Source organism: Budorcas taxicolor, chromosome 3 (assembly GCF_023091745.1).
Source record: "Budorcas taxicolor isolate Tak-1 chromosome 3, Takin1.1, whole genome shotgun sequence".
In the NCBI taxonomy this organism is placed as follows: Eukaryota; Metazoa; Chordata; class Mammalia; order Artiodactyla; family Bovidae; genus Budorcas; species Budorcas taxicolor.
In genome coordinates, this window is record NC_068912.1 from 15,335,365 (window position 1) to 15,363,134 (window position 27,770).

General features: G+C 40.3%; 1 protein-coding gene and 1 long non-coding RNA gene across 2 annotated transcripts in view; both read left to right on the forward strand.

The window, feature by feature from the left end:
* The window catches only part of GON4L (gon-4 like), a 140,449-nt gene that overhangs the window by 1,311 nt on the left and 111,368 nt on the right, over positions 1-27,770 (forward strand). The window contains exon 2 of the mRNA XM_052637631.1: positions 908-1,429. Within this exon, the coding sequence (XP_052493591.1) occupies positions 934-1,429 (496 nt within the window). The 5' untranslated portion in view covers positions 908-933. The remainder of the gene's footprint in view (positions 1-907; positions 1,430-27,770) is intronic.
* On the forward strand, positions 24,076-26,433 carry LOC128045160 (uncharacterized). The gene is made up of 3 exons (XR_008199139.1): positions 24,076-24,205; positions 25,270-25,416; positions 26,360-26,433. It is a non-coding gene; the product is annotated as an uncharacterized LOC128045160 (long non-coding RNA).

Sequence of the window (27,770 nt, forward strand, 5' to 3'; positions counted from 1 at the left end):
CAATACAAAATTTTTGTTAATATAGTCTAACCTTTTTAAACAACCACACTTTGCTTTTGGATTCTTTCTGTTAAGGGAAATACCTGTTTATAAAAGCAACAATGGGAAACACTTATTGATCTAATAAATTACTATTTAATGATGGAAGTGCGATTTTTGTTTCATTTTATAGCTGAAGAAATGAAATTCAGGTAAAGTAACTTACGCAAGGTCACAAAGCTTACTTGGGAAACAAATCCAGACGGTTTGACTCCACAGTTTGCGCTCAACATCACGCTGTCCTACCTCCCTGATGGTAATAGTAATAATTAACACTTACTAATCATTTACTATTTAATTCTTATAACAACTCCATAAGGTTAGAAAAATTATTATCTTTTATAGTTGAGGAAACCAAAACTTGGGTAGGTGAAGTCACTCAGGCAAGATAACACAGTAATCAGTTATAGAGTTAGGATCTGAACTCAGGCATTCTGTCTCTTACTTCCCACCGAATGGGAGATTGCATTTGGTGTAAAGTACAGTGTTCGTGTTTGAACTTGAATAAGTAAAAGTATATCTGCTGCTGCTGCTAAGTCGCCTCAGTCGTGTCCGACTCTGTGTGCCCCCATAAATGGCAGCCCACCAGGCTCCACCGTCCCTGGGATTCTCCAGGCAAGAACACAGGAGTGGGTTGCCATTTCCTTCTCCAATGCATGAAAGTGCAAAGTGAAAGTGAAGTCGCTCAGTCGTATCTGACTCTTTGTGACCCCATGGACTGCAGCCTACCAGGCTCCTCCGTCCATGGGATTTTCCAGGCAAGAGTACTGGAGTGGGTTGCCATTGCCTTCTCTGAAAAGTATATCTGAGGAAATTTATTACCATTAATTAATAGGAAAGTGGTAAGAACTTGCCTTTATCCTTTCAGGATGGAACAAAAGTGGGACTTGGAAAATGTTGCCCTGTAAGAAGAGAAGAACTACATTGACAGAGTCCCCACAGCATCAGGGCAACCAGGAGGAAGATGACTTAGACCTGCAGTCAGCTGTTAAACCAGAATCTGACCAAGTGAAAGACCTGGGGTCAGTGTCCCTGTCCTGGAGTCCAAGTCATGGCAGAGCAGCTGACCTTGAAGTGCAGGATGCAGGCATTCAGCTTGGTATGGAGGACTCATCTTTGAGCTCTAGGATGCTCACTGAGGACACAAATGTGGCAGTTCTGGAAGCTGTGGATGTGGCCATCTCTCAGGGACTCACCCTTCCTTCCTTGGAGTCTTCCCAGCCTGTGAATACGCACCTTGGTAAAGGAAAACTCCAGGCCAGTAGCTCAAGGAGAGGGAAGAAAATTGCACTCAGATCTGGGTCAGTTACTCAAGAAGACCCAGGCGATCATCCTGTTGCTAAGGAGCCTTTTTCAGAAGAGCCTAGTGAAGAGGTCAAGGAAGAAGGAGGTGAGACATGGAAGATCTTTGGCTTCCATTTTCCTTGTTAGTACCAGCTTGTCATCGCCTTTGCGCTTGTCATTGCACTCTCTGCAGTGCCTTTACAAAACAGCATTTCTGAAAGGGGAGCCTGGTTGTGTTTGGAATTGGAGCGTTGGTCTTTGTAAGGGTCAGCACTGAACATTATGAAAGGGTGGAAACTTTCTTCTCCCCTCCCATTTCCTTGATCATCTTCCGTATTCTTTTCTTTCCCTTTTTGTTTTAAGGTTTATGTATTTGTTCTGTTGTGGTGTGTCTTTGTTGCTGCACGCCGGCTTTCTCTAGTTGCAGAGAGTGGGGCTATTCTCGTCGTCATGTGCAAGCTTCTCACTGCAGTGGCTTCTCTCACGGTGGAGCACGGGCTCTGGGGGTACTGCCTCAGTAGTTGTAGCACACAGGCTTAGTTGCCACGCGGCTTGAGGAATCTTCCTAGAGAAGGGATCAGGAACCGGTGTCCCTTGCATTGCAAAGTGGATTCTTAACCACTGGACCACCAAGGAAGCCCTCTTTCCTTCCATTTTATCTTTTCATCATTTCTGTAGGGATGGATTGTGTATGGCCTATTAATATTGGGTGGCTGTTTGTGAAGTGGGCCTTGAGGAGGGGCAGCAGCTATAAGGGGGAGACTACTGCCTATGGCATTTGGCAAGGCTCTCCAGAGATGCCATAACCCTTAGGACCTGAAGGATGAATTTTGATTTGATGGAATGGTGGCATGGAGTATCTTAGCTGAAGAACTGTCTGAGCAGAGGCAGGAGAGGTAGTGAAAGATGATGTCAGGGTGTTAGATTGTGTTTAGATTGTGATGGGCTTTGTTTTTTATGCTTGAATGTTTGAACTTTTCCTGAAGGTTATAGCTCACTAATAAATAAAAAGCAGAAGGCATACTTCTGACCTCAGAACACTTATAATCTAGTTGGAAAGAGAAGACACAAGCACCTAATTCATTTGGTGCAGTTTAGGACAATATGTGATTGAAGGGACGTGAGGTACAAGTAATTAAGATTTTTGAAACTGGATCTTGGTGTATTGATAGAATTCAATGGTTTAGGGTAAAGGAGTGGAAATAGAATAGCATTTTCTACAAACATGTAAAAGTGCTGTGTTTGTATGGGCGGGTAACAGGGTTTCAAATAGAAAGGATAAATTCAGATTACTATACAGAGTCATGCTGTTATGCCTTTGAGACCTTGTAAAGTATTGAGAAGAAAGGGTTTGTCTTAGAGACATTAGAAAGAAAGAATGAATATTACTCAGAGACTGATAACATTTAATTTATCTGGGTTGGGGGATGGTGAAGCATGCCTTTGTGGAGAGGTATTTGAGGGGTTAAAATGAGTTCAACTTTAGATATGGGGAGTGTGAGGTTACATTGGGGCCATCAAGGAAAAATAGAAAACTGAGATTGAAGTTTGTTAAGATGTAGAATGAAAGAAGTTTTGATTGTGGTTCTTCTCATGGAAAGGAACATGGTAGAAAATGATAGAGAAGGGAAAACTTGAGAAGTATCAATAATAGTGAAAGTCAAGGAGGCAGGAGAGTTTTAAGTGCAGGTACTTTATTTAAAACTTAGTGACCAAGGAGATATATTGATACCTGAGAAAAATATTACATTTAAAGGTTGATCTTTGAGAGTAGATTTAGGAGAGATTTTGGGAAAAGGAAATCAAATGATGAAATTAAAAAGGGAAGGATGAAAGTCCCAGTGATAATTTGTACAGTGGAGTGGAAAGGGAAATAGCTAGTCTTGCAACCACGTGACTTAAATTTTCTCCTTGGCTGTGGTATGTTTGTGACATGAAGATCAGAAGGAATGGAAGAAAATGCAGAATTAAAGTGCTAGAGACAGAATGTGAAATTAAGTAGGGGCTCAAGGGGGTTTAATTGTCAGTTAATGTCCAAGGATAGATAAATAAAATAAAAAATATCAAATGTAGATAAAAGAAACATTTTTGTTATAGTATTATCAGTAGTACTACTGCCCCTCATTAATCTGGATAATTGAAAGTTGATTCTCCCACCTTGTAATACTTCTGTTAGCTGTATGTGCCAGTAATGCCACCATCTCAGTGGCTCTGTGGTGAAAAGAATCTGCCTGTCAGTGCAGGAGATGCGGATTTGGACCCTGGGTCAGAGAGATCTCCTGGAGAAGGAAATGGCAACCCACTCCAGTATTTCGCCTGGGAAATTCCATGGACAGAGGAGTCTGGTAGACTACAATCCATGGGGTTGCAAAAGAGTTGGACACGGCTTAGTGACTAAGCAAATAATACCAGTAAAAGAAGTACATTTTGACTCCCTTTTACCACCACCTGCCCCCCGCCAAGTAACTTTTTTTGACCAAATAGAAATGTCACATAAAAAGCAGAAAGGAAGAAAGAAGAAAGATTGAACATTCATATATGTGCATTTTGGAAAATATTGAAAAGTTGAAAGAAAAAAATAAAAATCACTCATAATCTTACTACTCAGAGTGAAAGTGAAAGTTGCTCAGTCGTCTCTGACTCTCTGCAACCCCATGGATAGTCTATGGAATTCTCCAGGCTAGAAATACTGGAGTGGGTAGCTGTTCCCTTCTCCAGGGGATCTTCCCAACCCTGGGATCAAACCTAGGTCTTCCGCATTGCAGGCAGATTCTTTCCCAGTTGAGTCATCAGAGAAGCCCAAGAATACTGGTGTGGGTAGCATATCCCTTCTCCAGAGGATCTTCCCGACCCAGGAATTGAACTGGTGTCTCCTGCATTAGCAGGTAAATTCTTTACCAGTTGAGCTACCAAGGAAGCCCCAGAGTAATTGCTGTTACAATTTAGTGCCTATTCTTTTTGTTGTTTTGCTTTCATTTAACATTTTGGTTTTTTGATTATGAATATGTGTGGAAAAAAGCAGAAAAACATTAGGCTATTTTGAAGTATCAGCATTGTGTTACAATCGATATACACTGTTAAATTATGTTTCTAGGTTGCAGGTGTTAGTGATTAAACCTTTCTCTGGATTGGTATTTATTCTCGCAGAATTTTAATTGTTCTTTTAAAATTAATTTACATACCCTAATTTCTCCTTGAGTCATTTTTTCTCCTTTCTTTACCTTTTAAAAATGATTAACTTAGGTAGATTTCAGCTTACAATTAGTTGGTTTTTACAATTTTCAGCTAATTATTTTCATGTTACCAATTTGAAGCTGTTAGGCTGGCAGCAAGCAAATTATTTCTTCCTTATCTCTTGTAATATTCTTTATTTTAAGGTCTAGTTTATCTTACATGAGAATTGCTATGGAATGTGTTTTTCCATCCTCTCAGTCTTTATGTGTCTCTAGGTCTGAAGAGTGTCTCTGATAGACAGCATGTATATGGGTCTTGTTCCTGTATCCATTCAGGAGTCTGTGTCTTTTGGTTGGAACGTTTTATCCATTTACATTTAAAGTAATTATTGATATATATGTTCCTATTGACATTTTCTTAATTGTTTTGGATTTGTTTTTGTAGGTCTTTTCCTTCTCTTGTGTTTCCCGTCTATAGTAGTCCCTGTAACATTTGTTGTAAAGCTGGTTTGGTGGTGCTAAATTCTCTTTTAACTTTTACTTGTCTGCAAAGGTTTTGATTTCTCCAATATTGCATGAGATCCTTGCCAGGTAGGGTAATCTTGGTTGTAGGTTTTTCACATTCAGTACTTCAAATATAGCCTTCCATTCCCTTCTGGCCTGCAGAGTTTCTCCTGAAAGATTGGCTGTTAATCTTATGGGGTTTCCCTTGTATGTTGTTGTTCAGTTGCTAAGTCGTGTTCAACTCTTTGTGACCCCACAGACTGCAGCATGTCAGGCTTCCCTGACCTTCACTATCTCCTGGAGTTACTCAAACTCATGTCCATTGAGTCGGTGACGCCATCCAACCATTTCATCCTCTGTCACCCCCTTTTCCTCCTGCTGTTAATCTTTCCCAGCATCAGGGTCTTTTCCAATGTGGCCAAAGCAATGTAGCTTCAGCTTCAGCATCAGTTCTTTCAGTGAATATTCAGGATTGATTTCCCTCAGGATTGACTAGTTTGATCTCCTTGCTATCCAAGAGTCTCTCAAGAGTCTTCTCCAGCACCACCATTCGAAAGCATCAATTCTTTGATCTCAGCTTTCTTCATGGTCCAACTCTCACATCCATACATGACTACTGGAAAACCCACAGCTTTAACTTTACAGACCTTTGTTGGCAAAGTAATGTCTCTGTTTTTTAATATGCTTTCTAGGTTTGTCATCGCTCTTCTTCCAAGGAGCATCTTTTAATTTCATGGCTGCAGTCACCATCTGCATTGATTTTGGAGCCCATGAAAATAAAATCTGTCACTATTTCCACATTTTCCCCATCTATTTGCCATGAAGTGATGGGACTGGATGCCACGATCTTTGTTTTTTGAATGTTGAGTTTTAAGCCAGGCTTTTTCACTCTCTTCTTTCACCCTTACCAAGAGGCTGTTTAGTTCCTCTGCTTTCTGCCATTAGAGTGGCATTATCTGCATGTTTGAGGTTGTTGATCTTTCTCCTGGGAGTCTTGATTTCAGTTTGTGAGCTATCCAGCCAAGCATTTTGCATGATATACTCTGCCTATGAGTTAAATAAGCCGGGTGACAATATACAGCCTTGATGAACTCCTTCTCCAGTTTAGTTATTGCTTTTCACTTGCTGCTTTTAATATTTTTTCTTTGTTTTTATTTTTTGTTAGTTTGATTAGTATGTGTCTTGGCGCCTTTCTCCTTGGGTTTACCGTGAATGAGATTCTCTGTGCTTCTTGGATTTGATTATTTCTTTTGCCATGTTAGGGAAGTTTTCAACTATAATCTCTTCAAAAAATTTCTCAGACCCTTTTTCTCCTCTTCTGAGACCCCTGTAATTCAAATGTGTTTAGTATTGTTCCAGAGGTCTCTGAGACTATCCTCAATTTTTTTCATTCTTTTTCTTTTATTCTGCTTTTCAGCAGTTATTTCCACCATTCTATCATCTAGCTCACTTCTCTGTTTTCTACCTTAATTATTTGAGTATTGATTTTTTTCTAGAGTATTTTTAATTTCAGTAATTGTATTGTCTATCCCTGTTTATTTTTTATTTCTTCTAGGTCCTTGTTAAATGTGTTCATTGATTCTGTCATTTTTTCCATTCTGTTTTCGAGATTTTGGATCATCTTTACTATCATCTCTCTGAATTCTTTTTCAGGTAGTTTGGCTATTTCCTCTTCATTTATTTGGTCTTGTGATTTTTTACTTTGTTCCTTCATTTGCACAATATTTCTCTATCTTTTCATTTTTTGGTAAGTTACTGTATGTGAGGTCTCCTTTTCCCAGGGTCTAGTGTTGTGTTCCTTCTTCCTTTTAGTTTCTGCCCTCAATGGATGAGATTGGTCCAGTGGGTTGTGTAGGCTTCATGTTGGGAGGGACTTGTTCGAAGGAAGGAAGGAACTTAGGTTAGCAAGGAGAATAGGTGAGATGAATCAGCTATGGGAAATGATTTGTACACTGGCACTGAGGGAAAAAAAGAAAGACTAGTTGTGTAAAAACTGCAGAATAGGGAGTTCCCTGGGGTTCCACTGGTTAGAAATCTTTGCTTTCACTGCTGTGGGCCTGCGTTCAATTCCTGGTCAGGGAACTAAGATATTGCAAGCTTCGTGGAATGGTCAAAAAATAAATAAAAAATAGAATCTTCAGAATAAGTGTGTTGCATTGGAATAGATTCTTATGGTGCTGAACATCTTAAATATTCTTTAGAGGTATGAGTTCACGGTTGGGAAAAAGTGTCTGAAACATTTTCTTTTCCTAGAGGAAGCAAATGATGACAATCCAGAGTATAATTTCCTAGAAGAACTTGATGAACCAGATGCAAAGGATTTCTCACTGACCAGGCAGTAAGAATCACCAGTGAGTCTGTGTTTTTTATGAGTCATGCTCTTGACTTTTCCACATCTGCTTTTTGTTTACTTTGCAGATTTTTGAGGGTGAAGCTTGTAGCCCACTTAGATTAAGACATTTAAGTTTCCTCTACCATTTATTTCTATAATTCTTTAAATTTACATATATATTCAGGAATCCTTTCAGTTACTCATTTATACATCCCACAGTCACGAATTGAGTCCAGTATTTGGCAGCGATTGTACTGAAATGAGTAAGACATGGCCTCTGCCTGTAGGATGTCAGCTTAGTAGGGGGATACAGACAGGAACAGCTACAGTACAAAGTGATAAGTGCTATAATAATAGCTCGTGTATAAGGTACCCTGGCGGCCTAGAAAAGGGTATATAGTGTCCTATGTATACTATGGCTTAGGGGATGATTCACAAAATGAGATGTTTCATCTTAGTTTAGAAGGAGCAATAAGAAATTTTTGGCGAATGGGGCCAGAGAAGGATAATGCAAATAGAAGAATGTCTGCAGACCATGAGATTATGAAACAACAATACATTTGTTTCAAAAATAGTAAGTCGTTTGATTCAGTTGTCTGAGTGAGTGATGATAGAAAAGTTAAGCAGTGTTCAGGTCTTGGAGAACCTTAGATTTGATTTTTGATCTGTCAAATAGGAGAGCTCATTGAGTTTTAAGCAGGAAATCAGTAGGAACTGACTTGGATTCTAGAAACATCACTTTGATTTAATGCCAGTTTAATTTATTGATTTGGTGGGTAAAGAGAGCAAGATTGGAGGCATGGGAAACAGATAACTTGGCTTGAGTCATGTTTTAAAAAATTATTCCGTTGCTCGTTTGCCAATAATCGATGAGATGTTTCAGGAACTGTTGATTTGTATCCCCTGTCCTGGGAGAGTGAACACCACGTGGTGAGGGTAAACGTCAGCTGGTGACAAGGTCATGAAGAAAGCTTTGTCAGTGTGCCAAAGTGTCCATTATGTACCTAAACCATGCAGGTCTTTGTCCAAAGAGCATTATGTGAGCACAGGCCTGTAGCACTTATGTTTTGTTTTGTTGCTTTAGTTCATCTTTCATGTCATTTTTGAGATTAGAGTGCCTTTTTCTTTATGAAGGTCTTCTGTTTATTTTGGTATGTTATGACAGTTAAGGTTAGAGGAAGCATTGAAAGGCAAGTACCAAGAATCAAACAAAAAGTATAGAAAGAAAAGGCTGGAGGATTCTTGCTATAAAGTAAATTAGAGAAAAGAAAATGTTATTAAGAAAACCATAAGGAAGACAAAATACATTTATAATACTGTATTTATTGATACTTTAGGTTTTTGTTGTCTGTTTATAGGATAAATCATTTGTCATTGTATTAGTATTGTCTTATATGATACAGAACAGTGTAGGCATATGTGTCAACTGGACATGAAAAATGAAAAGATGATGTGATAAAGAAATTCATATTTATTTACTGGTATAAGGATTCATGCATTGATAATGAAGAAACAATGCTATGATGGCTTGATAGTAGCCTAGTGTAATTGATAGGATTGCTTCATGGTACCCTGGCCTGTAGATGAATGAATTGTTACAGAAATTTTATGGCTTACAATACTATAGTCCTTAAAAAAACTAAGATCATGGCATCAGGTCCCATCACTTCATGGCAAACAGAAGGGGGAAAAGTGGAAGCAGTGATAGATTTTATTTTCTTGGGCTCCAAAATCACTGCGGATGGTGACTATAGCTATGAAATTAAAAGATGTTTGCTCCTTGAAAGGAAAGCTATGACAAATCTGGACAGCATATTAAAAAGCAGAGACATTACTTTTGTCAATAAAGGTTCGTATAGTTAAAGCTACGGTGTTTTCAGTAGTCATGTATGTTTGTGAGAGTTGGACCATAAAGAAGAGTGGGCATTGAAGAATTGATGCTTTCGAACTGTGGTGCTAAAGAAGACTTTGAGAGTCTCTTGGATGGCAAGGAGATCAACCCAGGTAATCTTAAAGGAAATCGACCCCGAATATTCATTGGAACATCTGTTGCTGAAGCTGAAGCTTCAATACTTTGGCCTCTTGATGCAAAGAGCCAACTCTTTGGAAAAGACCCTGATGCTGGGAAAAACTGAAGGCAAAAGAAGAAAGGGACAGCAGAGGATGGCATGGTTAGATAGCATCACCACTCAGTGGACATGAGTTTTAGCAAACTCTGGGAGATAACAGAGGACAGGGAAACCTGGCGTGCTGCAGTCTGTGGGGTTGCAAACAGTCAGACATGACTTAAAGACTGAACAAAAGTAACATTTAGTCAATATTCATGTACAGGATTGTAAACATCGTTACATTTTAAAAAATATGAGAGGCTGATACAAGGTTTCTCTGATTACAAGAGAGAGGCATACTGTACGGTAATGTAACTCTTTGAAAGCAAAGTTATAAATCAGTAATAAAGCTAACACATTGTTAATTTTATATTAAATATCACTTTCTGTAAGCGTAGGCTATTCATTTCAGTATAAGTCTTGCACATGATGTTCTAATACTTGGGCAATGATAATGATGATGACACAGAAACATCTCACACAGTTCTTGCCATACAGTTATTAGATTTTCACATAAAGACATGCATATATACGCAACAGATAGGTTTATTAACTGTTGGCATGGTGACTATTTACTGTTCATTAAGTAGAAGTGGATCATGAAAAAGGCCTTTATCCTCCTTGTCTTCACATTGTGTCAGCTGAGGAGGAAGAGGAGAAAGAAGGGAGGTTGGTCTTGCTGTTGCAGGGGTGGTGAGACAGAAGAGGTGATGGAGGCAGATGAGGAAGCAGAGAGTGTGACATTGTGGAAATACATTGTAATTTTTGTCTGACTTTTTTGCTTTTTCATTTCTTTAAAAATGTTTCTGTATGGTACCAATCCGTCTCCCACCATGTGCTTTGGTTTCAGAGTCTATATCATGAAGGCGCCATGTAAAAGAAATCAAAGGCAGTCTTAAATAATCAGAACTCTTCTGCCAGATTGTCTTATATCAGTGCTCATTGGCACTGGTCTGGAAGCACTCATCTCCATCAAGTCATCTTATGTTAATTCCTCTGGTTTGGGGTCTGTTAGCTCTTGAATTTCTCTAAGATCCAAAACTTGAATCTCTTCACCCCCATCTTTTTGAGGCCATATTCACAATCTCTTTCCTGATTTCCTTGATTGGCTCTGTTGTAAATCCTGTGAATTCATGCATGACTTCTGAACACGGTTTTCTCCAGTGGGGATTTATTGTTGCAGGTTTGATGGCTTTCTTGGCTTTTTCCCTAACGGGGATCTTGGCATCTTCAGTAGTGTAATCCTTCCTCCAGACTTACATGATGTTCTCTCCATAGGGGCACTTGTATATTGGTGAGAATATCCTGTGTAATGTGCCTTTAAGGTCCTTATGACTCCTGATCTAAAGGCTGAATTGGAGACAGCTTTGGAGGCAAGTAGACCTGTGGCTCAGCTGGTAAAGAATCTGCCCGCAATGTGTGGGACCTGGGTTTGATCCCTGGGTTGGGAAGATCCCCTGGAGAAGGGAAAGGCTACCCACTCCAGTATTCTGGCCTAGAGAATTCCATGGACTATATAGTCCATGGGGTCGCAAAGAGTTGGACACGACTGAGTGACTTCACAGACCACTTAGATGCCTTCAGTGTTGAATTCATGGGGTTCTGGGTTGCCAGGGGCACTGTCCTATATGAAAAGAAGCTTAAAAAACAAGGTATTTCCTGACTTCAGGGACAAAGCATTGATGGAACCAATCCAGAGAAAGGGCCTTTTTTTTTTTTTTTTTAAGTATCCAAAGACTGGTAGCTCCTGTTTCATCTTTTCCCTTCAAGGCTCTGGGGTGAGCAGCTTAATAGAGAAGGGCAGTCCTGCTCATAAACCTGACTGCATTTTCACAGAACAGTAGACTTAGTCTCTCCCTTCCTGCCTTAAATCCTGGTGCTTGCTTCTCTTTCTTACTAATTAATGTCTTTTGTGGCTTTTTTTCCCCCCTCCTCCAGATTAGGGCATTTTTGTCTGCACTAAAAACCAATCAGGCAGATACTCCTTCTCCTCAATGATTTTCTTAATGCCATCTGGGAACTCGCCTGCTGCCTCTGCATCAGCAGAGGCTGCTTCTCCTGTTATCTTGACAGTTTTTAAGCCAAACCTCTTTCTAAAATTATCAAACCATCCTTTGTTGGCATTAAATTCTCTAGCCTTATGTCCTTCACCTTCCTTTTGCTTTAAATTGTATAATGACTTTGCTGTTTCTCAAATCGTGTCAGATAGGTATGTCTTTCTTATAGCAATCCTCCACCCACATAAAAGTTGCATTCTCAACATGAGATAAAAAAGTATTTTGCAAAAAGCCCTAGGTTTTTGCACCTGCTTGTGTAGCTTCAGCTATGGCTTCATGAATTTCCTTTTCTTTCTTACAAAGGTCCTTAAACTGGCTTCGTTTATCTTGAAATGGTAGGAAATCACAGCTGCAGACTGCAGTCTCTGGTACCTATCAGGCAATTCAGTGTTCTCTTGTAATGTCCTGACTGTGCTTCTTGGGAGCACTTCCAGCATCACTAGTGGCACTTCGTATGGGTCCCATGGTTATTATTCAAGGTCTGTGGTATTGTGCTAAACTTGATGGAGAATACTCAAGAACTGCAAGAGATCACTTTTTACTACAGTATGCAATCACAGACTTTGAAAAGCTTCCTGTGGTTACATATGTTTTCTTCCCACGTAAGCATTTTCATGGCCTCTCTGATGTAGCCTTTCAATCTGTTTGGGGAACTGGGGTGACAGGGAGTTCATCAATTCTGCAGATAGCTTGTCCTACTCTCAAACACCTCCTCAGTTAACGTTTTCCTTATGGAACCTGAATCTATCTTTTATGTTTCTCTTTTGTCCATTATTGCTAAGAATATAATTTACCCCCAAATGTGCACAGTATGTTTCTTTTCCTACATTTTTTTCTTTACTGTGCTAAACATACCAAGTTTCTTCAGTTCTCTACATTTCAGCCTTTCCACACTTCACCCCTCAAGTTAACCTTCTTCTGGATTCTAGCCTTTGTTTTTAGGAAAATTTCTCCCTTATTACATTTTATTATGAAACTTCAAACATATGGAAAAGTTGAAAGAATTGTACAGTGGACACCCATATTCTCACCACCTACTTTCTATAGTTAACTTTTCATATATTAATTATGCAGCGCTTCACTTATTTCTCTATCCGTCTCCAAATCTTTTTTTTTTTTTTTTTTAAGCATTTCATAGTGAGTTGTAGATATCTAAACATTTCATCAGGGAGAAGGCAATGGCACCCCACTCCAGTACTCCTGCCTGGAAAATCCCATGGACGGAGGAGCCTGGTAGGCTGCAGTCCATGGGGTCACTGAGGTCGGGCACAGCTGAGCGACTTCATTTTCACTTTTCACTTTCCTGCACTGGAGAAGGAAATGGCAACCCGCTCCAGTGTTCTTGCCTGGAGAATCCCAGGGACAGTGGAGCCTGGTGGGCTGCCGTCTGTGGGGTCGCGCAGAGTCAGCCACAACTGAAGTGACACAGCAGCAGCAGCAATTTCATCATGCATATCATGAATTAGGGGCTTCCCAGGTGGTGCTTGTGGTAAAGAACCCACCTGCCCATGCAAGAGAGATAGGGTACCACAGGTTCAATCCTTCGGTTGGGAAGATCCCCTGGAGAAGGGAATGGCAGTCCATTCCATTATTCTTGCCTGGAGAATCCCATGGAAAGAGAAACCTGGCGGGCCGCAATCCATCGGTTTGCAAAGAATCAGACACGACTGAAGCGACTTAGCCCACATGCATCATGAATTAGAACTGAATATTTGTTTACAGTTTTTCTTTTTAGGTATGTTTATATACATTATTATATAAATTATTGACTTCCCTGGTGGCTCAGACGGTAAAGCGTCTGTCTACAATGCGGGAGACCTGGGTTCGATCCCTGGGTCAGGAAGATCCCCTGGAGAAGGAAATGACAATCCACTCCAGTACTGTTGCCTGGAAAATTCCATGGACAGAGGAGCCTGGTTGGCTACAGTCCATGGGGTCGCAAAGAGTCGGACACAACTGAGTGACTTCACGTCACTCACATACACATTATTGCATAGAAATCTTAAGTGTACTATTCAGTGAGGTTTGATGAGTGAAAGCCCTAACAAGATAGATATTTATCACCCCCAAAGTACCTACTGGCCCCTCGAGATCAGTACCCTGACCATTCTCCCAGGTGTAACCATTGTTCTGTTTTGTTTTTTTTTTTTAAATCACAGATTAGGTGTTTGCCTGTTTTAAAACTTCCTGTAAATGGAATCATGTAGTATGTGTTGTGTTGTGTAAGGCTTCTTTCACTTAGCATGTTTCTGAGATTCATGTGTATTGCTTGTATTATTTAATTTCTTCCTTTTTATTGCTGAGTTGAATTCCAGTGTAGAAATATACCAATTTGTTTATTTTTCAATCTCTAGTTGTTGATAGACCCCTGATTCTTTCTAATTTCTGGCTGTCTTGAACAAAGATAGCTCTGAACTCTCTTGTTTGAAGGATAATTGCTTTAGAGAACCTTGTTGTTTTCTGTTTGACCTCAACATGAATCAGCCATAGGTGTATATTTGTCCCCTCCCTCTTGAACCTCCCTCCCATCTGCCTCCCCATCCGACCCCTCTAGGTTGATACAGAGCCCCTGTTTAAGTTCCCTGAGACATACAGCAAATTCCCTTTGGTTATCAATTTTATTATGGTAATGTAAGTTTCCATTTTACTCTCTCCATACGTCTCACTCTCTCCTTCCCTCTCCGCATGTCTATAAGTCTGTTCTCTATGTCTGTTTCTCCATTGCTCCCTTGCAAATAAATTCATCAGTACCATCTTTCTAGATTCTATATATATGCATTAGTATATGATATTTATCTTTCTCTTTCTGACTTACTCCATCTGTATAATAGGCTCTAGGTTCATCCACCTCATTAGAACTGACTCAAATGTATTTCTTTTATGGCTGAGTAATATTATTCCATTGTGTACGTTTTCTCTTGTTAGAGTTGTGAACAAATATTTTATTTCCTTTGGTCAGCTCTCTAGGGGAGGAATCGTTGGTCATATAGTAGCTGTATATTCTGAGAAATTGCCAGCCCTTTTTCCAAAGATCTTTTATATTCTTTTTAGAGTTCCAGTTGATTCACATCCTCATAAACTTTTGGATTTTAGCTTTTTAATGCCCTCTTAAGTAGGGCTTTTATAGAAATGATCACAGTCCTCTAGAATTGATCTGAAGGCCAACCAAAAAAATTGAGACCTTTTTCAGATTAATTGGTTTTAAGGCATGTTACCTTTTTGTGCACTTAAGAAACTGATTTTTGAAAATCCTAAATGCATGACTTGTTTATCCCTATTCCGTTTCATCCAATTAATTTGAGAAAACCTAGAATTTCGAATCTGTCATTGGTTGGTTTGGTGATCCCTTCCAGCTTTGTATCATTTACAGATTTGAAAAGTGTGTTTTCTGGCTGTTTTCAGTTGTTAATGGCATTGCTGGTCCAAAGATAGAGTTCTTTGACACATTACTGGAGACTTCTCTCTTGACTCCATTCAGTAGGATAGGCCAGCAGACTGTGAATTTATCTCATAAAATCATCGAGGACTTCCCTGGTGGTCCAGTGGTCAGGAATCCACTTACAATACAGGGGACATGGGCTCAGTCCCTGGTGCGGGAAGATTCCACATGCATTGGGGCAACTAAGCTCATGTGCCTCAGCTGCTGAGCCAGTTCCCTCAAGCCTGATGCTCTGCAACAGGGAAAGCCCCTGCAATGAGACGCCCATGCCACCACAAACTAGAGAGTTCCCTCTGTTCTCCACAACTAGAGGAAGTCCACACACAGCGACAAAGACTGGGGTGACCACAGATAATAAATTAAAAAAAAAAATGCCTAGCTTATGTTTTTGTTTGTTTTCCCACTAGAATTTAAGCTTAATTCATGAGAGTTTCTGTCATATATCTGAGCATCTAGAACAGGGATTAAAGCATATAGTTGTTGTTCAATAAATGTTTTTGAATGAGTGAATGATGGATATTAATACATTTGAGGATTTTGTCAAAAGGCTTGCTAAAAATAACTTTCTTTGTTTTCCTGGAATTCCCTCTATTGCAAAATGAGATAAGTATGTGCCAACAACATACTATTTGGCTTTTTTGCAGAAAAGGACATGAATGAACTGATGGAAGAGTCGTTTGAAACTGTGAGTAGTGATCTTTGAATGAGAACTTGGGACACTAAAGGTGGATTTTCCAGCAAGCTCTATCCTTTGGTCTCAGGGCCTCTCTCTCCAGAACAGTGCTCTGACCAAGCCTTCTCCTTGCAGTCCACCCAGGAGAGAATATAGTGACAGGAGAATTTTGGTAACTAATAAACTTTGAATATCCATATCTTAGTAAAGTTTTCCTTATGAGCTTTTACATAATCTTTTCAACTGTCACATGGTACATCCTTAAAGATTGCAAACTAATTATAGTTTCTTTTTTCATAAATTTCTGTCTTAAAAGATAATCTGATCATTTTGAGTTATCCATGCTCTGTCTTTACCATTACAAGTTGGCCAAGTGAGAAGGTTTTTTTCTGGCGTGAAAATTATGCCATGTGCTGGACTGGTTGAGCCCAGAAGTGAGAAAGGATCAAATGCATGCTCTTTCTGTGTGACAGCATTATTAAAATCCTGTCAACCAGTCTTCATTTTCCCCTGTCACTGTTGGGGTGACTTTTACATGCCAATTCCCCAAGAAAATCCTTCTTTCCCTTTGCCCTCAGTTTCAAGATGAGATGGGATTCTCCAGCATGGAAGATGACAGCCCAGAACAGGAGGAACATGTGGCTGAGCCTCGGCCTAACTTTAACACTTCTCGAGCCTTATGGTAGGCTAATCAAAGACCTTGAGACCCAGAGTAGAGGAAAAGTGTATGTCGGAGAGGGTTTTGAGAAGTTTTGGTTAACAGTTTCTCATCCCTGACTACCTGTTGTTACTGTTATAAGGATGCTGAGCCCCATGGGGGTGTTGGGTGTGAAGTGAATAATTCTCCTTCTTATGGGGCAGTGCAGCTCTAGACCAAGCTGTATCTGTTTGGGAAGGGAGAAAAAGCAGTAGCTGGCATCCATAGCAGCTTCTCCAGAGAAGTGGTGCTGGAGAGGTCTGTAGGACTCTGTGTGGCCAGCGATACAAACTACTCCAAAGTGTAATATCCAGTATGTCCTTTTTGTTCTTCTGCTTTTCATTAACAGAATGATAGTCTAGTAAAAGTTAATGAACCTTCATTGGTCTCCAGGGCATTAATTGAGCAAACCATGAAGCACCTGCGGTAATGCCCTGGCGTCTCAAAAGTGTGTACTGCCCTTTTCACATGAATTAGCACTTCTGTTGTCCCATCCAGAAAGTAGAAGCTTTAATTCCCCGCCCCGCCCCATATTTGTGTGGAGTTTGCAGAGTTCATCCGTACTTTGTTGTTACCCATTCTGAGTAGCAGCATACTATCATTAGGTACCGGCTAGATGTCAGGGTATGGTTTGTGCCTTGGGTGGAACAAAGCAAAACCCAAGGACTCATAGCTTTTAATTAGTCCTGCGCTTTACCTTAACAGCATTACCTAACTAGAGAGCTTTGGATTCACCTGAAAGCTAGACCTTCAGGTAACATGCAATTTAGTGAAAAAGGCTAGGTATACTAACCAATGCCTAAAAAGTCGGGAGTAGCAGTCATCAGTTCAGTCAGTTCAGTCGCTCAGTCGTGTCTGACTCTTTGCGACCCCATGGACTGCAACATGCCAGGTTTCCCTGTCCTTCAGCAGCTCCCGGAGCTTGCTCAGACTCACGTCCATCAAGTAGGTGATGCCATCCAACCATCTCATCCTCTGTTGTCCTCTTCTCCTCCTGCCTTCAGTCTTTCCCAACATCAGGGTCTTTTCCAATGAGTCAGTTTCTTGCATCAGGTGGCCAAAGTATTGGAATTTCAGCTTCAGCATCAGTCCTTCCAATGACTATTCAGTCATATTCCATTATAATAAATACCATAATATAACCACAACAGAAATCTCAAGAATTCCTTTTTTCCCCCCGACTTTGTTGAGTTTTAATTGATAGATAAGGTTCTAAAATGTTGAAAGTGCACAGCGTGATGATTTGATATACATTATGTATTACAAAAGGATTTCACCCATGAAGTTAATGAATACTTCTGTCACCTCACATATTTACCGTTTTTCTTTTTTTGAGAACATTTTCAAGGTTTCTTAGAGTTCTTTTTTTTTTCTTTTTCCAGTTTTATTTTTATTGATTTTTTTTAACACCAAAAACATTTTGCATTGGGGTACAGCCAATTAACAATGTTGAGATAATTTCAGGTATACAGTGAAGCGACTCAGCCATACATATACATTTATTATTCTCCCCCAAAGTCCCCTCCCATCCAGGCTGGCACATAACATTGAACAGAGTTCCATGTGCTGTACAATAGGTTTTTGTTGGTTATCCATCTTAAATAGGGCAGTGTATACATGACCTTCCCAAATTCCTTCACTATTCCTTACCCCGCAACAACCATGAGTCTCTTTTTAAAGTCTGTGAGTCTCTTTCTGTTTTGTAAGTAAGTTCATTTGTATCATTTGTTTTTAGATTCCAAAAATAAGGCAGGTCACATGATATTTCTCCTTCTCTGTCTAACTTACTTCACTCCGTATGACACGCTAGGTCTATTCATGTTACAGCAAATGGCTTTATTTCATTCTTTTTAATGGTTGAGTAATATTTCATTATGTGTGTGTGTGTATACATATATATATGTATGTATATACGCACATGTATGTATATGTGTGTGTGTGTATATACCCCTCACCTTCCCCTGAAGGAGGGCATGACCACCCAGTCCAGTATTCTTGCCTGGAGAATCCCCAAGGACAGAGGAGCCTGGTGGGCTACAGTCCAGGGGTCACAGAGAGTGGGACGTGGCTGAGCACAGGACGGCGGCTCACCCCATCTTCTCTGTCTGTTCCTCTCAGTGGACGTTTAGGTGCTTCCACGTCTTGGCCGTGGTGAACAGTGCTGCCGTGAACACTGCGGTGCATGCATCTTTTTGGGCCACGTTTTTCTCTGGATATACGCCCAGGAGTGGGATTGCAGGGTCATATGGTAGCTCTGTTTTTATTTCTTAAAGAATTTTCACACTGTTCCTTAGAGTTTGTATTTGATCCGCTTACTTCACACCGTATGTCATAGAAAGAAATTCTAGTGTAGCAGAATAGAACCTGAGCACCTACTATCATGGGACTTGATCAGTAGACCTACTTCGTTTCCACTACACACCTCTGTGTGCCAATTTTTAAAATTTGGGAATTACATAACTACTTAAAAAGTTCTTATTCAGTTCAGTTACCTTCTGGTATTCAGTTGATCTGCTTAGGCTGCTGCTGCTTTTCTTTTAGCTGGAAATACAAACCTAGGTTATTATTTGATTATGAGTAGAATATCACATGGAAAGTAGGTTACCTGTGCTCCCCGTATCAGCTGTCCATCGAGATAATGCTTCTTAGAATCAGGTACACCTCTTTTTGCATTATCTACTCTATTTTCCTGCTTCTGGTCTGTTCCTCTGCTAGGTATGCAGATAATCAAAAGAGTTTTCAGTTCTCAGTAAAAGTGTACAGAGGACAGTCCTGTGTCTATAGATTTTCGTCCTGGGCCTGCCCATACTTGCAATAAATACTGTTAAAGGAAACATAATGTTTACCCCCCGGGGGCTGTTGGAACAAAGTTATGATCATTTAACTACTGTACAATCTAGAGGATTTATTGAATTAGGATTACCTGCTAGTCATAGCTGCTTGAGCAGGTTGTATGCTGATTTCATAGAGTAGCAACTTTTGCTTAATCACTTGAGTGTCTTCTTCTGCGTCTGCCTCAGAACTAGCATTTGGATTCTTACTTCAGCCCCTGACAGTCTCTCTCTGTCTCTTAGGAAGTGGGGGTTGGAGGGAAGTGATAGAAAGCTTGGAGGAGGAATTTAGAGGGCTAAGATATTTTCATGGAGATGAGCAGGGTCACACTTGAACCACCTTCTCACTATTTATCTGAACTGCCATGTGCTTTAGGGCCTCCCAGGTGGCACTAGTGGTAAAGAACCCGCCAGCCAGTGCAGGAGACACAAGAAGCGTGGGTTCAATCCATGTTTCAGGAAGAGCCCCTGGAGTTAGGAAATGGCAACCCACTCCGGTATGCTTGCTTGAGAAATCCCATGGATGGAGGAGCCTTGTGGGCTACAGTCTATAGGGTTGCAAAGAAACAGGATGGAAGTGACGTAGCATGCATGTAGCACCATATGTTTTAGTTTGTGCCCTTTCTACTCCACGCTAGAAGGTCTTTGAGTTTTTAAGAAAGGAAGTCAGGGCAGCCTGAATGAATAAGAGCTGGAGAACAGGAAATGCTAGACCTGGGGTGGGAGTAACAGCTAGCTTAGAGAACAGATGTTGAGCTTTGGGAAGATTCTGTATCACCGTTAAGAATAAGTCCCAGATTAATGTAACTGTCAGTGGGATGCGAAAATCTTGGGTTCCCATTAGCTCCTTGGCTGCTTTGTTATCCAGACATTACCCTATGTTTAGATTTTAGTTTAATTTCACCTTCATTAGTATATTACTTAGAGTACTGATTTTAGGACAATGGGTAGGGGACGATTAAGAACCATCTTATTTGAATCTACTTTGGGAGAAGATTTGGGTAGGCTAGGAGTTTGCCTGTTGGCTAAAGTGAGACTTGAGGATTAGCAGTAGATGGAAGTTGCTCAGACTGGCTTAGCCCATGGTAGGAAGGAACTGGATGTTGTTTTGGACCCATGGAAATGTTCAAATCCAGTCATCTCCCTGTGGGGGATAGGTTTGAGGAGCCACTGGCCAACTTACTAAATGAGCAACATCGCACCGTGAAGGAGCTACTTGAACAGCTGAAGATGAAGAAATCTTCAGCCAAACAGCAGCCGGAAGTAGAGAGGGTTAAGCCCCAGAGGGAGAAGGTTCATCAAACTCTGATTCTAGACCCAGCGCAGAGGAAGAGGCTGCAGCAGCAGACGCAGCAGGTAAGGCTCTTCTTGGTAATGTTACTATTGGGTCACCTTCATCTTTTGAGATGAAGCCAAAAATTAGCAGCTTGTGAAAGTCAGAAATAGGTGTCTTGGTAACCATTGAAAGCACAGGACCACATCTTCACATCAGTCAGGACCTTGAAAAGTCACCATGTCGTGTCTTTATGGCTCAGATAAGAATGCATGTAAAAGGACTCCCCTGGTGGTCTAGTGGTTAAGATTCCAGGCTTCCAATTCAGGGGGCACAAGTTCAATCCCTGGTTTGGAACTAAGATCCCACATGCTGCATAGCATAGCCTAAAAAAATAAATGAAAAAGAATGCTGTAAGATTTCAAAGAATCTTTAGTAATCCCTTCTGAATTGAACAGCCTTATGCCAGAGTAGTTTTTGTTCTTTCTAATCTCAGTTCGTCTGGTTTGAGGTTGAACTTCCTTTGATTCTGTCGTTTTGCTGAAGTAGAGCATATCTGAGAAAAGAATTCATACTGAGATAACTGTGTTGTTTTAATAGTCTCTCTAGAAAGTGAAATGTATTTGATAAAGTCACTGACATTGGTCTTCTGGGTTCCTGAGATGACAACATCATAACATGTCACACTGTCTTATTTTCTTTCCCTTCCCAGGATGTTCAGCTCTTGACGCAAATTCACCTTCTCACCAGTTCTAACCCCAGTCTCAGTTTGGAGGCCAGTACCACCAGAATATTTCTTGTAAGGTTTCAGATACTCCTAAATCTAAAGAGTTGTGCATTCAATTAGTTAGGAAGTCATTTCTCACAGATACCAAGTCATCATGAGCTACGTTAATTCTTCTCTCCTGCATGTTCTGGTAAATATTTGTATGGCTTCCTATGCTTGCTGAGAAAACATAAGTTACTGCTTCCCAGGAAAGGACAGAGTGTGTATTCAGTTTTCTAAAGACAGTTCCTCTTATCTTTTTACTGGGTGCTCTTCCTCACCTGTAGATCCACCCATCTTGGGCTTTCGGTACTTCTCTTCTTTTTATTGAATTCATAATTTATTAAGCTTGATATCATTGTTTTATGTATAAAATTAATTTTGCTTGTGGCATTTTGAAATATTTTGGAGGAAGGGCTTTTAATTTCAAAATGTTGGGAATTCCCTGGTGGTCCAGTAGTGTAGGATTCGTCGCTTTCACTGTCAGGGCCCAGGTTCATTCCCTTATTGGGGAGCTAAATAAGATCCCATGAGCGGCTGGGAATGGGCAAAAAATTCACATTTTAAATCTGAACTTTGGGGCAATAATAAGGATATTCTTTGCTTGTGGGGTAAGTCTCTGGAGTCTGAGTTGACTCGTAATCAAATCTTCCTTGGATAGTCAATGGAGTATGTTTCCCTCTTATTGTGTTCAGAAGATCATGAGCAATACTTTATTCTGAGTGTTATTCAGAGGAACAAATAAAAAGTTATTTATTAATTTTTTAAGTAATGGCTCTCACTCTTGAGAATTTTAATTCCATCTGGGGAGCTAGAACATATATCCAAAGGGCTGAGGAACACTCAGATTGAGAATAAAACAGGAATAAATTAGTATATCAGAGATCCTCAAATATCTGAAGATTTAGTAGAAGGGCTCTCTTAATGGAAAAACGTTGATTATGAATGACATTATGATGATTTTAACCTCTTTTTATCCTATTGTAGGAGGGACAGTTTTTCTCTCAGAGGCTAAGAGCTACTGGTATTGTCTGGAACTTACATCTCCTTTGTGTTCTGTTTTCCCAGAAAGAGCTGGGAACCTTTGCTCAAAGCTCCATTGCCTTTCATCATCAGTTGAATCCCAAGTTTCAGACGTTGTTCCAACTCTGTAACCTGATGGGAGCCATGAAGCTCACTGAAGCCTTCAGCACACAAGTCAGCATTGACTGGAGTCCTCGAAAAACTGTCACGAAGACTGGTAGGGAACAGATGGGTCTGCTCTAAGTTTTTATTTGCAATATGAGGTGGGTGTCTTACCCCACAGACCATTTCCTAGGGATAATTTCCTAGGGTTGAAAGAGATGGGTATTTGTAATTTCTTTCCTCTCTCTTTTATCTTCCCTTTGTGTTCATTACCTAAGTTCTAGAACTAGGTAATAATACTTGGGTTTAAGTAGAGGATGGAGTCAGTGAACAGGACAGGGATGTGGGAGGTGGAGATGTGGGACTCATTGCTAATAATTGGACTTAAATAGATATGAGGGTAAGTATTAGGAATTAGGTCAGGACCACTGGTATGAGATAAAGATGGAAGTCAAGTGGTAAAGTCAGGTTATATTTAGGTTTTTACTACTGTCTTCTTCATTAACATCATTTTATTTCCCACAGTGATTATAGTGGTGTCTCCATTTTGAGTGAAACATTGATTTGGGAGTTAGGAACAAAGTAAAAATGCTGTACATTTGCCATGTTCAATATTTTAAAGACATCTGCAGGTTTGGTTTCTACTTTCCTTGGTTTAGGTTTTTTTTTGTGTGAAAATATTTGCTGTTCCTGTAAATCAAATATTTACTTCTGATTTCTTGTTGGTTTAACAAATTAATTGTGGTTTACTCTGGATTCAGACTTTGGTCTTCATTTTAACTCCCGCTCTTATAATTCAATGGAATGTAAGTACATTATGTCATAGACACTGATCTCAAACTGCTTTGTTAGTTATATGTTGGTAATGAAAACTTAACACCAGACTACAGTTTTAACTTGGGCTTCTCAGGTGGCTCTGTGGTAAAAGAATCCACTGCTGATGCAGGAGACACAGGTTCAATCCTTTGGAAGGAAATGGGAACCCACTTCAAGTATTCTTGCCTGGAGAATCACATGGACAGAGAAGCCTGACGGACTACAGTGGATAGGGTTGCAAAGAGTTGGACATAACAGAGTACGCATGCGGTTATAACTTATATATATAGTGACCTGTGTTTTTCTTCTGGGGATATAAAAATTACATTTATGGAAGGAAAAATATGACTGTAGAGGTGCTTATCTCTGAAAAGGCAGAAGTGCCTGGAGTTGGGAGGCGTAGACAACAAGACAGAAATGAATGAGACTGAATTATCTCATTCTCTTTCTGATTTTTTTGTCCCAACCTCAGGAAGAATCTGGGAGAACTTAATGAAAGATAAGTAAGAATAAGTGAAATTTGGAATACCAGATTTGTGAGGGAGATTAAAGAAGTTGGAATCTTATCCTGGAAGAAAGAAAACATTGTTGAAGGTCACTTACCTTTCAAGGATTTAAAAGGGGAAGGAGGTAAAAATTTTTTGAGCATAGAGTATCTGCCAGGTGTTCCTCGGTACTTTATAAGTGCTTATGTTATTTAGTGTGTTAAGTGTTCCACACAGGAAAGAAAAAGACAACCAACTTTTAATAACGTGGAATGGGACTCCTTTTAGGTACATGTTAGGCTGAGAATGATTGTGGAAACTTTTGGGAGAGGGGTATGTGGGTGGATACCCACATTATTTAGGGTCAGCTCTCTCTAAATGCCAAAATACATTTAGAAGCTTTTGTGAAGCCCTCTTTTGTTCTGGAATTTCATTTACAATGAATTTTCTTCTTACAGCCTATAGATTGCCCTATTTGCCAAAGCAAGTGGCTTGGATCCTAGCCATGAGCAAGGTTTTCATGTATCCAGAGCTACTTCCAGTGTGTTCTCTGAAGGCCAAGAATCCCCAAGATAAGAATTTCTTCACCAAGGCAGAGGACAGGTAAGGACTTAGTATAGCAGAGAAGAAAATCAGAAGACTTGTGTAATAAGGAATGGACACAAAAGACAAAGAAAAGCTGTGTAGATGGACACAGTTCTATATATGTACCTGTTTCAGCAGTGCTCTTTTTACGGGATTACATATACATTTTGGAAACATTTTATGTTGTAATTTGTCTTTTGTTTATCATAAAAACTAATCTCATGATACTGTTGGAGGAAAATTTTCAAGGAAAAACATTTGTATCCATTATCCTCACCAGCCCAAGACAATGATTTTTTTCTTTTTATATTTTGTACATAATTATTGCCAATTTGAGTTTAATTTTGTTTTGCTTTTTTTAGCTTAACATCTTCTTGAAATTGTTTTTCTATGTGCCATGGTGTGGCATTGTCTTTTTTTTTTTGTCTCTGTATATTGTCCTTTCAGGCTGTATTAATGGCCCTATCATAGTCCTTTTATTTGCCTCTTTTCCCTCCTTGTCTTGTTTGGCTGTTCTAAGTGAGGCTTCACCAAGGATGTTTGTGCATAGCACTTTTGAAACTCTTTGAGTTTATCTCTTTGGGTAAATTCTCAAGAGTGAGATTATTTGATAAAGGTTATAAACACTTTTCTGGCTCATAATGCGTATTTCCCCACTGCCATCGGCAAATATGTATACAGGTAACTAATTGAGTATGTTACATTGGGAGGTACTGTTGGTGTGGATTTAATATATCTAACATGGTGCCCAGTATTCATTTTATATTTGTTTTATTAGAGCCATTCTCCTTCCCTCAAACTTTGTTTTTATGATTGCTATACAACACATCATGTTGTGACATTTATTAGCAATTTATGCCTGGTTTTGCCTCTTATCACTTGATGGGAACACCTCACTGAGTCTTACTTGCATAGTACTTCTTAGCATTCAGTGAATATCTGAAATTTTCTGTTGAGTTTCCATTAACTTGTACAAGAATTAGCTGTAAAAAATGTGGGTTGCAGAATGTGGAGTTCGTCTGGGAGGCTTTTTTGCAGGATGGATTGTCAAGTGAGATTGAGTGTTACTGCCCCTTTCTCAGTTTGTTAGCTTTAGGCCTGAAGCACTTTGAAGGGATTCATTTTCCTAAGCCTCTGATCAGCAAGTACCTTCTCACTTGCAAGACTGCCCACCAGCTGACAGAATTAAGAACCTCATAATGAACAGAGCTCCTGACAACATCATTAAAGTAAGTGCTCCCTGCATGCTCCGCTGGGCACCTTGGCTGAATGCAGCCATTCCTATCTTTTTCTCAGTTCAGTGAATAGCCTTTTATCTAACGCTGCTGCTGCCAAGTCGCTTCAGTCATGTCCGACTCTGTGTGACCCCATAGACTCCCCGTCCCTGGGATCCTAACTGCACACTAGCCCTCTTTTCCTTTCTAAGGTCATTGATCTATTCTTTTTGTATGGAGTATCATCTTCTTCCCCTGTTATGGATATTTTTGCTAAATATAAAATTGTTCAAATGTAAAAATACTCCTCAAATTTGTTTTCTTTTAGTTATTTATTCTCTTCTTCTGCTCTAACCTTCTTCAAAGGGTAGGCAACAATCCACTTATATCCTTCTTAATTCTTTTAATTTAGATGTTTATATCAAAGTTATAAAGCATACTTTAAAGCAGGGGTCCCCACCCCCCAGACCATAGACTGGTACTGGTCCATAGCCTGTTGGTAACCAGGCTGCACAGCAAGAGGTGAATGGCAGGCTAGTAAGCTAAGTTTCCTCTGTATTTACAGCCATTCCCTATTGCTTGTATTAATGCCTGAGCTCCACCTCCTGTCGGATCAGCGGTGGCATTAGATTCTCATATGAGTATGAACCCTATTGTGAACCGTGTGTGTGAGGGATCTAGGTTGCCAGCTTCTTATGAAAATCATCCTAAAACCACCCCTTGGGTCCCCCTGCCCCTGTCCTGTGGAATAATTGCCTTCCACAGTATCGGTCTCTGGTACCAAAAAGGTCAGGGACCACTGCTCTAAAGAGTTAAATACCTCTGTGAGTCTTGTCATGAAAAACAGTCATTTTTCTCCCCATTTCCTGCTGAGCAAGGTTTCTGCAGGGATGGTCCATTTACCTCTAATCTAGGATCTAGGTAGCATGCTTAGAATTACTATCACTTGACTTTTCAGATTTGGGCCTCCTCTATTAAACTGAAACCATGGAAGATGAAGACAGTTCTCCCCACACTCTCACTGCTTCACCTCAGTTGTATCACAGTGTAAGTTGGATTTTTTCCAGAGTTTACATTATAAGCAGTGTGTAAAAACCCCTCACAGCTGAGCCAGGTGGTGTATCATGATTACTTTGCTTTTCCTGCTGAGCATTTTGTTTCTCCTGGGTTGATGATTGCATTTTTGGAGGGTGAGTGGGACTTGGTTTACTATGTATTTATTACCAGCTCATAGCAGTCTGCTTACGTTTCATAACTCTCTTCTCAGCGTGCCCTGGTATTTTAGGTGCCCTGCCGTCACCCTCGTCGTCCTGCGAAGTCCTCCACAGGGCGCTCTGATGCCGCTCCGCTCGACCCACGCTGCTCTCTTGGCTTGCTGCACAGATGTCTTCTCTGGGTTTTTTCTTCATGATTTTCCTGGGGTTTTGTTTCACCTCTTACTTGGGTTGGATCCTCTTATTTCTGTCTTTTTTTAAAAATAATTTTATGTATTTACTTTTTGGCTCTGCTGGGTCTTCATTGCTCTGTGGGCTTTTCTACAGTTACGGCGCGCAGGGGGATACCCTCTAGTTGTGGCAGCTTCTCTTATCGCTGAGCAGGGCTCTAGGGTGCGTGAACTTTAACAGTGGCAGTTCAAGGGCTCAGTATTTGCGGTTCCCATTCTCTAGAGCACAGGCTCAATAATTGTGCCTATGGGCTTAGTTGCTCTGTGGCGTGTGGGATCTTCCCGGATCAGGGATTGAACCTGTGTCTGTGTGTCTCCTGCATTGGTAAGTGGATTCTTAACACTGAGTCACCAGGAAAGCCCTCTTTAAAAACACAAGTTGCTTTTGCCTGAGCTGGGTCTTTGTCTTGTGCAGATTTTCTCTAGTTCCGGAGAGCAGGTGCTCCCCTTGTGGCACATGGGCTCCTCGTCGCCACGGCCTCTCTTGTTGCGTGCGGGCTCTAGGCTGCTCAGGCTTCAGTAGCTCAGTGCATTGGCTCTGGAGCACGAACTCGGTAGTTTTGGTGAATGGGCTTAGTTGCCCTGTGACATGTGGACTCTTCTAGAAGTAGGGATCGTACTGTGTCTTCTGCGCTGTCAGGCGGATTCTTAACCTTTGGACCACCAGGGGAGTCCAGATCCTCTTGTTTCTTTAACCCCACATCTCTTTTCCCTTGTTTTAGTGGAGCACATCCTAGTAGCATTCTGAGGTGGAGTGCCTGAGAAACAAGTTTTTAGATTTAAACTGCTTGTATTCATCGTGTGTTATGACATGACATGACCAATATTATAATTTCCCAGTTTTGCCATTGTACTGTATACCTGGTTTGTATATGTGACTATTGTTACTGTGTAACAAGTGTACATAAGACCTGCCTATGAATCT